Source organism: Hakea prostrata, chromosome 7 (genome assembly GCF_041222555.1).
Source record: "Hakea prostrata isolate BN-2017 chromosome 7, UWA_Hpros_2, whole genome shotgun sequence".
Taxonomy (NCBI): Eukaryota; Viridiplantae; Streptophyta; class Magnoliopsida; order Proteales; family Proteaceae; genus Hakea; species Hakea prostrata.
This window is the reverse complement of record NC_142606.1, coordinates 189,934-207,164: the sequence shown is the minus strand read 5'-3', so window position 1 is coordinate 207,164 and position 17,231 is coordinate 189,934. Positions and strand designations below refer to the sequence as shown.

Genomic DNA, 17,231 nt, shown 5'->3' with positions numbered 1-17,231 from the left:
TCATCTTACCGGATAGCTACAATCAGCCAACCTAGTGAAACGTGGCCTGTTGCAATAGCATCTAAGACTCTGAAATGATCGATGGAAATTGAATTGAAGCACAGAACATCAACAGATGAACTAAATAACTATGTACATTGCTAGATCATCATGCCAGAATACCGAATATGTACACAGCCATTGATATTGTGTCTGAACAAATTTTAAAGCTAACAACTAAAAAACAAAGGTACAATGTCGGAATCGAGAGCTCAACAAGCATACGTTTGTAACAGTCTAATTCTCCAAATTCTCCAGACAGTAACACCATGTAACTATTGAACTTAGCAACAGAATGTGAATATGATCACTTGATCAGTAATCTACCAATGGATCCCAGCAGTTTCCTTCCTTTAATCCCGCCAAGATTGCACAATTCCCACCAATTAAAAATAAGGTACACTGACTGGAATTATGGTATACAGATCATTAAACATCTACGTGCCTGCAACTACAAAACTGAAGCCAATTCAGTAATTCTTAATTACTGTACAGGCGACAAAGCAATACACCATATCAACAGGAACATATATCCATGTAAAGATGTCAAGTTCCACATGGCTGCACAAATTAGCAAGCCATTAACTGATTATTGAATTACCTGTGCATGCCTTCCTGCTTCTATGCAATTCTATTCAGAGGAATCCGGTCGTTAGGACGAGCAATCCTTTCTAAAGGTGCTATTAGCTGTGGCATGGTCATACCCCCAGAAACAATGATCTCTGAATTATCAATGACAAAAATAAAAGTCATTTAAGCAAATCCGCAGTATCAAACAAGTCAAGAGAGGAAATTGAGTACAGAATTCATAAACCTATAACAAGAATACAAAATTTTGCAGTAGCTATAACAGTCCAACATTGCAATCCTGAGCCAAATACATAGGGTGCTGACTGTCTTAAGAGTACTGACATATTTTTCCCATTATATCCTTTACATAGCCAAATTAGAACCGAAGTATTAATTCACCATTCATATAGATCAGAAAAAAATTTTAAAAAATTCAGTGTACCATCATTATTCAAATTCTCAGAGAGAGAAATCCTCTTTATTCACCTTTTGCAAGAGAAACAAGATGAATGTCTTGATTTACAGTGTGCAAGTACCTATCAAGGACAGTTAATACTAAAACTTTGATTCGTTTTTTCTTTTTAAGGATTCAAAAACCATATTTATTCAAGGTCGTGAAATGTAACAAGTGAAAATGAAAATAAACAGTCAACACCTTAAGTTCTTAAGAGCTGTCTTGCAACTCCAGAATCTAATAAACCATCTCATTTTATGTGAGTCCACTCAACAAATGGGAAGTTTGGGGCTGTTGGATTACAGGAGACAATTAGCACCCTTACAAACTGGACAGAAGAAAGTACAAAGGCATCTGTCGCAAGATTCTGTCAAAATACATGCAAGGGAGCTGAAAGGATCAGCATGTAACATTAATAACACATGAAAACTCTCCATAATTCCCCTCCATTTTAGTCAGATCATGGTTAGCTCAAAGTAGCTCAAAAGGATACCCAGGCTTATAGTGTCAAATTCAATCAATTTCAACTGACTTATAAAACAAATCTTAATAAATCTGGACAGCATGCATGTAATTTAATTACACTTGGTTGTAATATAGGATAGAAAAAATATGCGGTGAAGAAAATTCAGAGACTGTAGCATGAATGCATTTTAAACAAAAGATAATTTGTGTCATGGGTGAATTCTTCATTACAAGATATAGATGACAATCAAGATGCAGTTCCTTCTCTTTCTGAGCATGTGAAGTCATCCAATTATAAAACTTGGGCATGGAAGTGTATAAACCAAAATCCTGTTTTGGACAGAAGAAGCATAGCATCATGCTGTCATTATGTACAGGCAACACATGGCATGGGAAGGAGCCTGGACAATAGTCACCAACTTCACAGAACTGAAGGCTTTGCTTGGTTACGAGAGGAATTAAAAGGGAAGTCAAACTTTCATACTTAGAAATGATAATTTTGTAATCACTACTCTATGTGATTATGAGAGTAACTCCTCCAAATCATTCCATATTCAATTATCAATATTCACTTTACTTTACATCCAATCCGCTTTGATTTTACGACGTAAATAAAAATTACATGTAAAACTTATGATTACAAAATATGGTATGAAACGTAAGTAAGCTCATACAATCACACGGCATAATGATTACAGAAGTTTCTTTTAGGTTTAAAAATTCCACTTTCCTCCCCTTCAATTTTCCATGCAACTGAACATAATGAAGGTAAAACAAACTTTCATTTCTATCAATTTATTTTGTTATGTTTCAGCAATTAACTAGACAAGGAACAATAATTAGAACAGTGACTATTGTGACAAGATAATAAATGGAAGAAAGGAAAAAGGAACAAACCTATGCCTTCTCGAATGGAAAGATTTGGTCTTATGATCTCCTCAGAGTTAACAAGAAAAACATCACCAATATATAGATGGTTTGTAGGGACATAAACACTACATAACTCTTCATCCCCACTTTCCCTCTGCAATGAAGGGGAAAATAGTTAAAATACACTAAGAAGATATTTCCACATGCATATGTAAGAAGAAACATCATATCCACCAAGTAAGCCAAGACAATATGTATGATTTACAGCCAAGACAATATGTATGATTTACAGAAGAAATTGTAAGGATCACCAGACGATGCTTGTTTTAAAGACTAATATCTCAAGCAGCAAGTTTAGAGTCTTCAAATAGATCAGTCTGAGAAATGATAAAGAGATAAATTTGATGGATGCAGCAAATTAACCACCTCCTCCTGAACCACAAAAGAAAATGGAAAATGTTACCTGAAGAACAACTGAAGACGTTATGAAACCAAATGCATATTCACCAACACGTGGATGACGAATAATTGCTACCTCTTTAAAAGCAGTAGTGTTTTGGTCTGTGAGGATAATACATAATGTTACTATGTTAGCTGAATCCACAATCAAGAAGATTAGCTCTGTCATTTCAAGAGGAAATGAAACTATGGACATTCTAACTGTAACAGAATTTTTTGAAAAAAATAAGGTAGCCTTCCTGTTTGAGGATGACAATGATGAAGACACTGTACAAATCATAAGAATGACATGGCAAAACGAAAGAAACATTGATGCTTTTTTATTTCTGATGAGCCACACTTAGATCCAAAAGACAAGCTAGATCAAGTAACAAAGGCACAAAAGCCAGAGTTGCTATGTTGATGCTGCAACCAAGTCACCGTTAGTTCATGGTACGGGATCTCAGCGAGATGAGATCAAGGGTGAGATTTCCACATCTCGCTTGAGATCTCTGTCATAAATTATCTCAATTTTCGACCGATTTTTTACAGATTTCAGCTGGATTTTCACTTGCAACTACTCTTAGCACATCTAAAACACCAAATGAAGATTATAAACTTATAAGTTATGACTTATATAGAACTTCTAATGGTTGTACAATTTTATTATTCTATTCTCAAGAGTCGGGATTGTGAAACTCATATGGATGGAATTTTGATGACATTTAAGTTATTTGATGTATTTGACACATTTTCTTTTCATTTATATGCCTTAAAGGTTCTGTATTACTTGTATAACCTTGCATTCCTCAATCCTATAGCATTTCGATTTCACACTCAGGATAGACTTAAAATTCATACTTAGGATTGTTTTCTCACAAATCCCAATGTATTCAAAAGGCCTAAATTAGACTAACTACCAAGTTTACGCCCAACCTGAACCCTAAACCCCACTGAGATGGGCCATCGAGTTGGCCCCAAAAAACAACCATATCTTGCCAGCGAGATCTTAAACCATGCGTTAGTTAGGGGTACCCTCCAAAGTTCAACTAGATGTTAAGTTAATGAAGTTTTTAATTTGGCCATGAACTTAGTCATGGTTGAAACCAAACATTCTAGTTATCACTGTTGGTTCTCTGATCTTACTTAAGTTCAGTTGCTTCAAACAGATTCTAGTTCTTAGTTTAACCAAATGACTTCAACCCACAAACTAGAAAGCAAAGCCAGCTTTCCCAAACAAGAGTTGGTATGTCCTGATGACCAAAGCAACATGCCATACATGAAGAAGTTCCATTTGAACAGCTCTAGTATGAACATTCCTTGCTTTTTATCCTTCCAAGGTTTACCCTTGAGATATTTAAACATAAAAAACTTAGAGCTCCAATTCACTAAACTCAGAACTGAAGGAAATCCGAGTGCAACAACTGATAAATTTTATGTCAAATAAACTGTGTTAAAAAATAAAACTGTTAAAATTTGAATAAGCAGTTACCCGTGACCAGGAAAAAGACGAAAGAGTAGAATTAATATGGTACCAGGAGAAATAGCAGCACTAATTTGTTTAGAGGCAGAGTATATATGCTTCATGAGTGGCATTCTCTTTATCAACAATTCTCCAAGCCAAAAGACAGTAGCACCCACCCATGATGAAACAAATACACCAATGAGGAATACAAAAAGTAAGGATGTCACAAATCCAAGCCCTGCAGCATAGAGACAGATGTGTTCAGACATTTAACAACTACAAGCCTACTGCTATCATTACTTCCAGATACAGCAGAGAAGATCTATTTGCATGCAACAAAACCTTCAACCGAAAAATAAACAAATAAATCAACCATACAAAACCTCTATAGATTACTCGGAAAAACAACAAAATTGTCTAGCCCTAATACTATAAAGCAAAAAAATAGTTGACTATTTTATCCTCACTGTTCTCTAAAAACAAGAATACCCAGGACAAGTACAAAACTGTATAGATGCAAAATTTGTCACGCAAAGACTTCCACTTTACTTTCTAAATCTCCAGAGAGGGGGGTTTTGATGAGATAAAAAGGACAATAGTTAATACAAGATAATCCTACTGACATGCCATATTACCAAAACCTTATTCAAGATGCCACCAACAACTGCAAATGTATCAGGAGTTGAATGAATAAAGATTAGTTGATAAGGCAACTAAACCAACAAGAATCCCAAACAATATGATAAAACAAGTTTGCACCAAATAAACTTTTCTCTTGAGGTATTAAGATAAGTAATTAAAGATTGTTAGATCGTGGCTTGGATGAGACACTGCCGATCCAAATTCCAGCATGATCCTGGCCAACCTTTGGGACCAGATCAATGGTATTAACCAGCACCCAGCTGGATTGGGCCTGGCTGATTCATAGATGCCCAATTTAGCTGACTGTAGGAATATTTTATTTTCCTTTTAATTTTTTCAGAGACCAGAGGAAAGAGTGGCAACGGCAGGGTGACAGAAACTATAACCCAAATGAAGCCACCCCAATTTACTGGGAAGGGTAGGGATGCCCATCCCAGCCCAACCCATTTTTAAGGCAGCACACTTAAAAAATAAAATAATTATTTTCTAATTATAAAAAATGAAAATCAAGCCCAACAGCCCATGGGGTCCAAGCCCCTGCCCAAGTCCAGAGGTTGAACCGAAATAACATGCTAAGTCAAGCTAGATGAGGGTTCAGGCAAGCTTATCTGAGAATTGTCATCCCTAGCTGCAGGGTGTAGGTGTTGGCAATCATTCAAAAGTATTTTTCTCTTAAACAATCAACCTTTGAGCAGCATAATTTTACTGAAGTAATTGCAAGACCCAACTCAATTGTCAGAGCAACAATTTAATTTATTTATGATGAAAATCATATAACAAGCATGTATAATTAAGAAATTCAAACTATTAAGATCAACAAAAACAACGATTCTGGATTACTACTTCATTTTCTGAGGGGCTTCTTTCTTGCTCAACCATGATTGATACAGTAGCAATGGATCAGATTTTCAAGTCCAGGTAAAATATTAACAAAAGAGATTATATACTCAAGCAAACCAAAACCAGAAGTTTGCAAACCCAATTGACGCGTACTTAGTATTAATAATTTAATATGAAATTAAATGCATGTCCTCATTTTGCTCTTGGTTAAACTCTGTTGATTAGACCAAGATTTAGCATAGTGATTGAGGACCATCTATACTTGAATTGAACAAAAAAAAAAAAAAACATAGGAAGCAACTTAAGAAAGTGTAACATAGAACAAAATAAGCTTAGCTGTATTGGAGACTTACCGAAAATGTCAACTCCAAGGCTTTCATATATTGGACTGAAGAAACCATCAACAAATTGAATAAACCACCATGTAATGAAAAAAGTAACCGCAACGGGAAAAAGAACCACACTGCAATTAAACAGACTTATTTAGAATGCAGAACTTGAATGATAAATGAAGGCAATACTGGCATCCTTGAACTTGTGCGGCAATGGCCAAAACTTGTTACCATCCAGTCATGAACTTTTTGGAGACCCAACTCTGGAGAACAGCAAAGCACGCCTAACAAGTGCACAAAACAATAATTTTAGGCATGGAAATGACTGAATGTTCTATAACAACATTACCAAAAATAAGAAATGACCATCAAACAGAAACAGGATTAAGTCGAGTACTTGTCAAAGAATTGGATCTATACCCCCCACAAACTGAGGATATTGGGATCCAACCAACATTGAATATGAGCATGGGGGATTTGCTAAATAGTGTCAAATTGTGACACTAAGTTGTGCCAATAATAAGCAGGTTAATGTGTCAAAAATATGATCAGGTTCTTGTTATTCACAGCAATGTTAAAAGGTCTAACTTTGGGTATGTATCCCATGCCTATGGCAATGTTGTATCTAGTAGTGGTCAGCAGAGGTGGAAAATCTCCCTTCCCAGGGGGAAGGACACATTTCCATTTTCATTCCAAACCCCCCCCCCCCATCAACTATATTCATAAGAAGCCTCTCTCTGCCAATAACAGTTTCTTTTTGCCTTCACTGGCATTTACTTTTTATACCCTCCCGCTCCTTCCTTATGTGGAACAAACAAAGCTGAAGCATATGGAATTGGTATTTCAAATAGTATTTTCAACCTAACATTTTGAATGGCTATCAAGTCCACTGATTATTCAATCCAGTTTCTGATTCCAAGCCTCTTGGAAGCGGCCAGCCCAGGCCTTAACAAGGAGATTCAAATGATCTGATGCTACAACTCTCCCGTATCAGTATAATTTCCTGACTAAGAATAAGTAAAATTAGGAAACAATAACAAAACAAAAGAACGAACATGACATGGAAGTAGAAAGGTCATAGATGATCCAGAATTGCCATAAGGCTATGAATCAGAAAACACCCATTGTAATAGAGCTTCAATGTTGTTCTAGGGTGACCCAGAATATTGAAGCCTAGGTGACCAGGTGTTGTACCGTACAAAGGTAAAACACATCTCTAATTAAGTGTTCACTGGGCACCAAGATGCACACCCAGGCAACAAGGCACACACAATAAATTAATTTGGCTACACAAGCACCAACTCAAGAATAAGTATCCACTACACTTTAAAGCCTTTAAAGCCTTTTCTTAACTGGAGAGCTCCATTAACCTATAATAAATTATGTTATCATTTTCAATCGTATATAGAGAAGGAAAACTAAGTTACATCAGATGCTGTTTCCCTCCTATTCATTTGCTATTATACGTATTACTGTATGGATATATTATCATGAGATTCTCTCCCATTTATATTCAATATATCAGGAACAGAACTGGACCGCTAAACCAAGCTTTGGCCGGTTAAAAGAATCAGGGCTCAGCAACAACCTAGACTACTGACAATCCATCATTCATCACCCAGGGGAGCCAAGTGCAGTGATAACATTGTTTATCTTCAACCAAATAATGGGGGGAAGGAGATCGATAAAATCACCAAACTATTTCCTTCCCACCCTTGATAACAGCCACATATCCTCCACATTTTTCTCAAATCATATTGACAGGAAAAAGCTTGGTTATAGCATTGACCTCGCGTAACTGTTCACCAAAATCATTAGAATTTATAGAGAAGAAGAGTAATGCAATAAATATTCTCCTTTTTCTCCACACATTCTTTTTTTTTCTCTTGTTTTTCTGTTCTTCCCTGCCTTTCTTTTCTTTATATCATGTCAGTCAACTATAAGTAAGAGTTCCCCAGTCCTTACTAATTCTAACAACGTCTCTTGGTTCTGCAATTATCTAGTCCAAAATTAGCTTTACTTTCCAATCTAATATAGATTACCCTATAGTTCCTGATTTTATGACTGCATTCAAAATTATGTCACGCACATTGTTTCTTCCACCCAGTTAGCCCATCCAAACAATCTGCTACCGGGAAAAATGGCTTGAGGCTGTAATACTTGCACAATTCATCAGATTGCAGCATGCACAACATCACTCAGATTAGTCTCGGTGCCAAAGATAATTCTACCCGTTTTTCTTCATTTTCCCCCAAAATTTCCTTCCCTCGGCATTCTTTCTCACACCAAAATAACAATAGCAACCACAAATATCCAAACCTACCCATTAATGTATAAATTAAAAATAAATTTTGAAGTTAACCAATTGTGACATCATATAAAACAAGACTAGTGGAAAACTAAGAAACTTTCAGGGTACAGCTATTTATAAACAAATTAGATCCCTGAACAGCGGAATGCGAAATAAATGAAGGAAATCAAGGGAGTTTGATCTTTGATTGCGGTGATGCAGAAATAGAGAAAGATGAATGTGCAAATCGGAGTAACCGACTGACCTTACGAGTGGATGAACTCGGAGAGTTTGGCGGAGACTTTGCAGGATCTTCGGGATCTTCGCCAGCATCACCTTGACTCAAAGGGACAGAGGTAGATTCTTTTTCTTCAGCCATTTCCAGATTCAGAATCCCCAATCCAAGAAAAAGCCCAATTTTAGAGTCTCTCCAACTCCTCTCCGAGATGAAATTTAGGCGGCGTGCGATCTGATTAATGGCTTAGGGATAAAATATGAAAAACCTAGTAATGCACTTCACCATGAAGCTTCTGATGGATTATGAGAAGCTTTGTAGCAATCGAAACGTGAAGTCTAAGTCATCGACACTCAATTTAACTCTCTCTCTATCTAATAAACAAAGATGGGAAGTCGCCCAGGTAGAGATTGAGTCTAAGTTCAGTGAGAGATGCTGCTTCAATTCCTTCAAATTTTCAAAGTTACCTTTATTTTATTATTATTAATATTTCCTAAAATATAAGGTTTCTAGTATACTATTAACATTAGTAACGCGAGTTGTTGTTTCCTAATCAAAGTTTAAGCGGAAAATCAAGTCAAATATTCATAGCTAATAATTATGGTATCAAATTTGCTAAAATAATTATGGTATTAAATAATGGATTTTTCAGACATTTATAAATAAAAAATCCACAATCAATTTGTTTGAAATGGTATCTCCTCTCGGTTCATTGATTTTTGGTATTGAGGTTCATTAATTCTCATGAAGGGCTTTGTCTCGCGGGTTGATTGCCTTCCTGATGTCCCTCCGCCCGCGCAAGTTTGGTTTCCTCTCGTTCTTGTTGCTCCTCGCTTTTGTGTGGTGTGCTCTTGGTCACTGTACCTCCTATCCGTTCGTTTGATTTGATTTCATCGGTCCACACCTTTCCGACTTCTCCATCTCCGTAAACTTTAAAATCGATAAATTTTAGGCAAATTTATAAAAAAAATTATAGGGTCATTATAGATGACGCGTGCCATTATTATTATTTTTTTACATGTAAAAAAATAATATGAAGTATTAAATTGAATGACATAGGTATCAATAATTTTTTAATAGCTTGAATTTTTTTTGTTATAATTAAACGTCTCCTTTTGGCAAAATAAGAAAAGTTTGAACTTCTACCATTTTATAAAAGTTTTGTGTAGGAAGAAAAATGCTATGACGGTTAATTACGATTTTCTCATTTGTTTTCCGGGTAAAGTTAGCGTACCATTGAATGTTGAGCTGAACAATAATATGACGGTGCGATAGGTATCAAATCTGGCCTATGAGAAATCAATCCGATCGAACGGTTGCGAGTGATGGCAATAAATTTTGGTATTTATTTATACATCAGATGTACCATGGGTCCACGGGCCCACAAGGCAATTTCACAAAAGAAAATGTTTTTTCCCGCCGGTTCGTTATCTTCATCGTTAGCGGGAAACTTCAAAAAACCGATACAGAGAGAGAGAGAGAGGGGGAAACATTCAAAATAGATATTATAAAAATCAACCACTACATTATTTTTCCCGATCACGAGCGGTCCTTCTCGCGCACACTTCATCTTCATAGTTTCTTCGTTTGTAAAGTCGGAAACTCTTCTTGGCTTCGCATCCGAATTTCTGAATCTTTCTGAGCAGAGAACTGTTCGACAGAAGTCCTCAATCAGATATTTGTGGTTGAGTTTCCGTTTTTATTTGGTTTAATCTGAGAACCATCCAAGTTTTATAGTTTGGGATAATGTATGTGGTGAAAAGAGACGGTCGTCAGGAATCGGTGCATTTCGACAAGATCACTGCTCGCTTGAAGAAACTAAGTTATGGACTCAGTACTGAACACTGTGATCCGGTGCTTGTGTCTCAGAAGGTCTGTGCCGGTGTCTACAAGGGCGTCACTACCAGCCAGCTTGATGAATTGGCGGCCGAAACGGCTGCTGGTATGACTGCCAATCACCCTCATTATGCCTCGGTTAGTGCTTTCTCATGTTTATTTCATCAAGTATGGATTTCTGACTCTTATCTTCTCTCGGGCTGTTTTAGGGTTTTGCAGTTGTCCCCCACCCTACATTCCCCCTCGTTCCTTATGGTTTTGTTTAATGTTATCTGATTATGACACTGATTCGTTATATGGCTTAGCTTAACTTGTTTAAATTGTTTTTGCGGATGTAGTTGGCCGCGAGGATTGTTGTATCAAATCTGCATAAGAATACGAAGAAATCCTTTTCAGAGACGTAAGTTCTCCTATGTTTAATCTATTTTACTTTAATTTCTAGTTAAGATCCTGTCTTTATGTGATCCACTATTATAAATTCACCCCACCAAACATGTAATCAGAAAAAGGTGAAAAACAGTGAAAGTCTTCTCCATGTCTTGATGCAGGATCAAAATAATGTACAACCATGTCAATGAGAAGTCTGGACTGAAGGCCTCTCTTATTGCTGATGATGTTTACGAAATAATCATGAAGGTAGTCTCTTTTCTATAAAATTTATGAGTTCATGTTAGTTTCATTTAAAACATCTGTTTCTTTTATTTATAGTCCTAGGAATATATGTCCTGTGGACTGTTTGAGTTCTTTATTTTTCTTTTATCCTATACTTTTCCACATTAAAAGGAATCAGTAAGTGCTACTCATTTTTTTCTTTTTCTTCCAATGGCCTGATTCAATTTGATATGCTAGGCTATTTGTGGATACATTGGATTCGATTGTCAATTAGGGTTGGTCCTGTTTGGAAATTTAGTAGGGTGTTTTATAGCTGATTTCCACCAATTTTGGACCTATTCATAGTAGTAGGGATTCAAAACATGTGTTTGGGCTTTGGATTTGTCCCAGTTGATTTAAATCCAGTTTGTGTTGGATCAGAATGAACCTGACTTGGCAACAAAATTGGCTTATAATTAGCATTTTTTCCCCATACAATGACCAGACGAACTGGCTCAGCCAAAATTGGGTCTGAATTCTGATCATTGTGTGATCTGATGCGTGAATCTGATACTGATTCTTGAAATCTTTGGTAACACCAACTTTAGTAGTTCAGAGCAAAGCTATTAAGGTTGCTCTTTTGGGCGCTGCAACTTTTAGGGGATCAACGAATTATGCCTTCTGTGTTTTAGATTCATGTCTGTTTTATAGTTGTTCTTAGTATGAAAAAACAACTGCATACCTAGTTATTGGCTTGGATATTTGGGGTTTCACTTCAAATGTTTTTGTTTTGTGATATGGAGCTATAAAGTGTATGATCATAATGTTGTCACCTTAATTGCATTCTTTTGATGACTATCTGTTTCAGAATGCCGCCCGCCTGGACAGTGAGATCATTTATGACAAAGACTTTGAGTACGATTACTTTGGCTTCAAAACCCTTGAAAGGTCCTACCTTTTGAAGGTTGAGGGAAAAGTGGTGGAAAGGCCACAACACATGCTCATGAGAGTTGCTGTAGGGATCCACAAAGATGATATTGACTCTGTTATCAAGACATATCATCTTATGTCCCAACGGTGGTTCACTCATGCTTCTCCAACTCTCTTCAATTCAGGGACACCAAGGCCCCAAGTGTGTTCTTACATCCTATAGCTTTTCTACATCTTTCAAATATGTCAATGTTGTTTTTTGACCATCCTTTGACGATATCTTGCAGTTGAGTAGTTGCTTCCTTGTCTGCATGAAGGAGGACAGCATAGAGGGAATATATGATACATTGAAGGAGTGTGCTGTGATAAGCAAGCAAGCTGGAGGAATTGGTGTTTCTGTTCATAACATTCGTGCCACTGGTAGTTATATCCGGGGTACAAATGGGACGTCGAATGGCATTGTTCCAATGCTACGAGTATTCAATGACACTGCACGATATGTTGATCAGGGGGGAGGCAAGAGGAAGGGTATGCATCCATCAAAACATACGTGTGCATATTTGTATATGTGGAATGATATGTATGGTTCTTTTTGTATGAACTCAGTACCACCAGGGTGTTTCCTAGAAATGTTTGGCTGCACACATGCATTTAATATGCTGTTTGTATTCAACAAAGTTATTGGTATGGTTAGTTACATGTCAGTGTATGCTTTGCTTGTAGGTGCATTTGCTGTATATTTGGAGCCATGGCATGCTGATGTCTTTGAGTTTCTTGATCTCAGAAAGAACCATGGAAAGGTACCTAATTATGAATTCTTTGGCACTTGATACACCCAAAAAGTTCTTTGTTGCATTGTGTATTAGAATTTGTTGTCCACCAATGATCCAAAAGTTATTTTGTTGGGGATCAGTTGATCCATCCTTACTTGTACCTATGCATATGTTTTCCCCGAAAAAGAGGAGCCATACCTTGTTTACAATGCTCACTTGTATACCCTGTCTGTAAGGCTTCCTGAAATGTATTCAGCCTTACAACTGGTTCCATGATTTGAACCTGTGATCAACCATGACTTTCATATGTTTAGCCAGAATACTTGCATTACAAAGCTTGCAGCTAAGATGACCTTTTGACGTCTCACTCTCTTACAGGAAGAGCACCGAGCGCGGGATCTATTTTATGCACTCTGGGTTCCTGATCTCTTTATGAAAAGGGTAGAAGGTTATCTCCAATGGTCTCTTTTTTGCCCCAACGAGGCTCCAGGCCTGGCTGATTGTTGGGGTGTCGAATTTGAGGAACTGTACACTCGGTATGAGAGAGAGGTAAGCCCATTATATTTCTTATTAATGCTGACTGTTGGTTTGAGCTGATATAATGATCAATTCTTACACTTATTAGGGCAAAGCAAAGAAAGTTGTGCCAGCACAGAGCCTCTGGTTTGAGATTCTGAAATCCCAGTCAGAAACTGGGACCCCTTACATGCTTTTCAAGGTATACTATGGATAACAATTAGGATCAGCTTACAGTTTGCATTCTCTGGATGTTGTTCTTGACTTAGTCTGGCATCTTCAGGATACTTGCAACAGGAAAAGTAACCAGCAGAATCTGGGGACCATAAAGTCTTCAAACTTGTGTACAGAGATCATTGAGTACTCAAGTCCGACTGAAACTGCAGTTTGTAATTTGGCATCCATTGCACTGCCACGATTTGTGAGAGAAAGGGTGAGTTCAGATATTCTACTTTCTGGTAACTGTGGATGCTCTGGATGCTCAAATTTTTGTGGTCTGTTGTAGGGTGTTCCAATTGAGTCACACCCATCTAAGATGGTTGGAAGTAGAGGATCCAAGAACCGATATTTTGACTTTGACATGCTCGCTGAGGTTTGTTTTTTGAATCTATAAAGAACAATTTGTTGTGTTTTTGGCTTTCTCAATTTCCTTTGTTTGGTAATGGTTGACATGCATTTAGATGAATGCACCAGTGCCATGCATGACCATATACAGCCATGGTTTCAAGCACACGTCTGAAAACCATTATCTGCTTCATTCCCTGCCATTTTTATCTCAGTTCATCTTGGTTTGAAATATGTATGACTTTTTTTTCTTCTAGCAAATTGAGTTTTTGATTTGGTTTTCTGCATGCTGTCATGACAGGTTACTGCAACAGTTACTTCTAACCTCAACAAAATTATTGATGTCAATTACTATCCTGTTGAAACTGCAAAGAGATCAAATTTGCGGCATAGGCCAATTGGGATTGGAGTCCAGGGTCTTGCTGATACCTTCATTCTTCTTGGCATGCCTTTTGTGTCACCAGAGGTATCACACCTGTTGAAGATGTAATCTTAAAATGCGTCCTCTCAAGCATGTTTAAAATATTTCAGTGACTGTTGTTCTATCTTCTGAAAATTGCAGGCTCAACAGTTGAACAAGGATATTTTTGAAACTATATACTATCATGCTGTTAAAGCCTCTGCTGAGCTTGCTGCAAAAGATGGCCCTTATGAAACATATCATGGGAGTCCAGTGAGCAAGGTTTGACTTTGATCATAGGCTAACCCCACTAGTTGGCACAAATGGCTGGGCGAGAATTGATTTATATTTCATCTTTGCCTTTTTGATTATACCTTGAAGATTTCTGTTGCAGCTTCTAGTGTGATACCGTTATTGATGACCCCCTTCTTTTCTGCCATCCTGGAGCTCATAATCCTTAGAGCTCCTATGTACATACTACTTGGTGTTTACTTCTTATTTTCTGCTTGATACAAGCAAAACACTCATGGATAGACTAAGAAGAAATTTACACAATGGTGTCAAAAAATTTAACTATCTTGTTTGAAGTGGCTGAGATTCTGGTTGGAATCTGTAGAGGCTGACACTGGTGTCTACTGATTCTACGCATGGAAAACTGAGCAAAGTAATTCTTCCTTGGCCATAATCTCTACCTTGGTTGGCAGTAGAAATGTGGAATTTGTAGGAGATTTCAAAGTTTTGGTTAGATCTACAAGATCTTTGAGCCAACAACTCCAGAAAGTGAATCTATTCCCGGCCATTTGGGATTGTAAACCAAGTCATCCCATCAATTTTGCAAATCTAATGTTTGGTGCTTTATTTACATGCAAAATTTTGTAGCTCACATGGGCAGGCACATGTGCAGGGAATTCTTCAACCAGATATGTGGGGTGTTACACCATCAGACCGATGGGATTGGTCTGCTCTGAGAGACATGATCTGTAAGACTGGTGTAAGAAATTCTCTTCTTGTAGCACCAATGCCCACTGCTTCAACCAGCCAGATTCTTGGTAACAATGAATGCTTTGAGCCATATACCTCTAATATCTACAACCGTAGAGTTCTGAGGTTTGTTTTGCCTTATACTTTGCTTTTAGTCTGGTGTGAGAGCAACTGTCTATTGATTGCATACATCTTAACTCCTGTTTATTTTCTAGTGGGGAGTTTGTGGTGGTGAACAATCACCTTCTTCATGACTTGACTGAACTGGGTCTTTGGTCTCCTGCACTCAAGAACAAGTTGGTTTATGAGGAGGGATCAGTTCAGAAAATTCCAGAAATTCATGATGATCTGAAGGCCATTTACAAGTATGACTATTCACCATTCACTGACATCTGATATAATCTTTCAAAATGGATCTAATACTAAGCTTGTCTGCTGCAATGATATCAGGACGGTCTGGGAAATCAAACAAAAAACACTGGTTGACATGGCTGTCGATCGTGGATGTTACATAGATCAGAGTCAGAGTTTGAATATTCACATGGACCCGATAAATCCTGAGAAACTGACATCCCTACACTTCCATGCTTGGACTAAGGTACCAATTGCACATAATACTTGCGTCTTTGATATGCATTCAGCAGTGGTTTTACATGTTTTTCCTACTTGTACTAGGGTTTAAAAACTGGACTGTACTACCTACGTTCGCGTCCAGCAGCCAATCCGATTAAGTTCACCGTTGATGCATCCGCACTCAATGTGAGTTTGCTTGTTATTCTGTTTTGTTGTGTTTTCTTTTTCAGACGATCCCTCTCTGGTTTTCTTATCACTGACACTGATATTTATTTTGCTTTTGTTGTAGAAAACGATCACCAAGGTGGATAATGTTGATACTGGCATTGCTCAAGTGGTCTGTTCTCTGGAAAACAGAGAAGAATGCATGGCTTGTGGTAGCTAAATTCTTATGTCCATATCTATAAATTAAGAAGATTAAACTCAGCTGAGATTGCCATTACAGGAAAATGTGTTTTGTGGATGGTAGGCTGGTATAGTTGAATTCTGTCAGTAGGTTAAAGGAAAGCCCAGATTAATTTGTTCAACTCATTGTATATATATATATATATCACTCTATGCAAGCTTAAGCAAGAGGCTCAGAATTCCTATTTTTCCTTTTTCCTTGTCTTTTGTTTAAGTTGAATGTCTGAAAGTTACTAAGTTGCAATGCTAATAACCTCCGAATGCTTCAACTGGGCAAGGACGAGGTTGACTGGATTCGAGCAGTTAGGTAATTTCAGATGATAGAGGTAGTAGGTATATGTCTCTTTGCATTTTTTCTTGGTCAAAAGAGCTCCACCTATCAACTTGACTATCTGTTTGTTCACTGCAGGTCAAATTTGCGAAAATTGTAATCGGTTTTATATGATTTGTGCAGAGAACTGATTAGCGGATGGAACCTGATTGAAAAAATCAAATCAGTAGAATTTTGACATGCGCCTAAAACATCATTATTAGATACTTTGCGTCTCAGGAGTCACAGCTCCTTTCTCGCCCCTCACCAAGGAAAAAGCAGAAGAAGAACAACTTCAAGAGTCAAATCAAACTTTTAAAATCTTCTCAGGTTTTAATGTTTTTTTGAGACCTTGAGATCCTACTTGCTTGGCCGGCATGAAATTGTCGGTGTTGTTTTGACCAGTAGCTGATTTTAGTTAGGCTCTCCAACGCTGATGATCGTGAATGATACCCACAACCCTCTGATATATCTTATCAAGTTTCTACTTCAGTTCAGTCTCTGTGCCTAGTTTATTATACAAAACAGATGCATTAAAATTTACACTTCAAAACTACCCATCACATTACAGAACCAGTATCATCTAGGGAATCTTGACCTTAATATGTGCTTTCAGACTCATCTCTAGTTCCTCTTTGGCTCCTTAAGTTGAAGCCTTTAAGTTTCAATTCTTCTCCTTGAAAAGAGATATATCTTCAATGACTATGATTAA

At 37.3% G+C, this 17,231-nt stretch overlaps 2 protein-coding genes across 4 annotated transcripts; one reads left to right on the top strand and one right to left on the bottom strand.

Moving 5' to 3' along the window:
* Window positions 1-108: 108 nt before the first annotated feature.
* On the bottom strand, window positions 109-9,066 carry LOC149008711 (protein LIKE COV 2). Of its 3 annotated transcripts, none has more exons than XM_089162864.1 (8): window positions 8,671-9,066; window positions 6,347-6,399; window positions 6,137-6,246; window positions 4,372-4,539; window positions 2,862-2,959; window positions 2,426-2,552; window positions 641-761; window positions 109-498 (listed from the first exon to the last, which is right to left on the bottom strand). In XM_089162864.1, exons 1-7 carry the CDS (start codon window positions 8,782-8,784, stop codon window positions 661-663), a joined length of 771 nt encoding a protein of 256 aa, XP_089018990.1. In that variant the 5' UTR covers window positions 8,785-9,066; the 3' UTR covers window positions 109-498; window positions 641-660. The 3 variants fall into 3 exon arrangements, with proteins under 3 accessions (XP_089018990.1, XP_089018989.1, XP_089018991.1); XM_089162863.1 differs by having other exon boundaries at window positions 109-490; XM_089162865.1 differs by having other exon boundaries at window positions 109-484.
* A 1,025-nt stretch (window positions 9,067-10,091) lies between these two features.
* Window positions 10,092-17,067, top strand: LOC149008710 (ribonucleoside-diphosphate reductase large subunit-like). The gene is made up of 17 exons (XM_089162862.1): window positions 10,092-10,614; window positions 10,815-10,876; window positions 11,025-11,112; window positions 11,936-12,199; window positions 12,285-12,525; window positions 12,721-12,797; window positions 13,149-13,319; window positions 13,396-13,488; window positions 13,570-13,719; window positions 13,792-13,878; window positions 14,152-14,316; window positions 14,413-14,532; window positions 15,155-15,357; window positions 15,447-15,596; window positions 15,682-15,829; window positions 15,907-15,990; window positions 16,094-17,067. The coding sequence occupies exons 1-17, from the start codon at window positions 10,387-10,389 to the stop codon at window positions 16,187-16,189; spliced, it is 2,427 nt and encodes an 808-aa protein (XP_089018988.1). The 5' UTR covers window positions 10,092-10,386; the 3' UTR covers window positions 16,190-17,067.
* The last annotated feature ends 164 nt before the right edge of the window (window positions 17,068-17,231 follow it).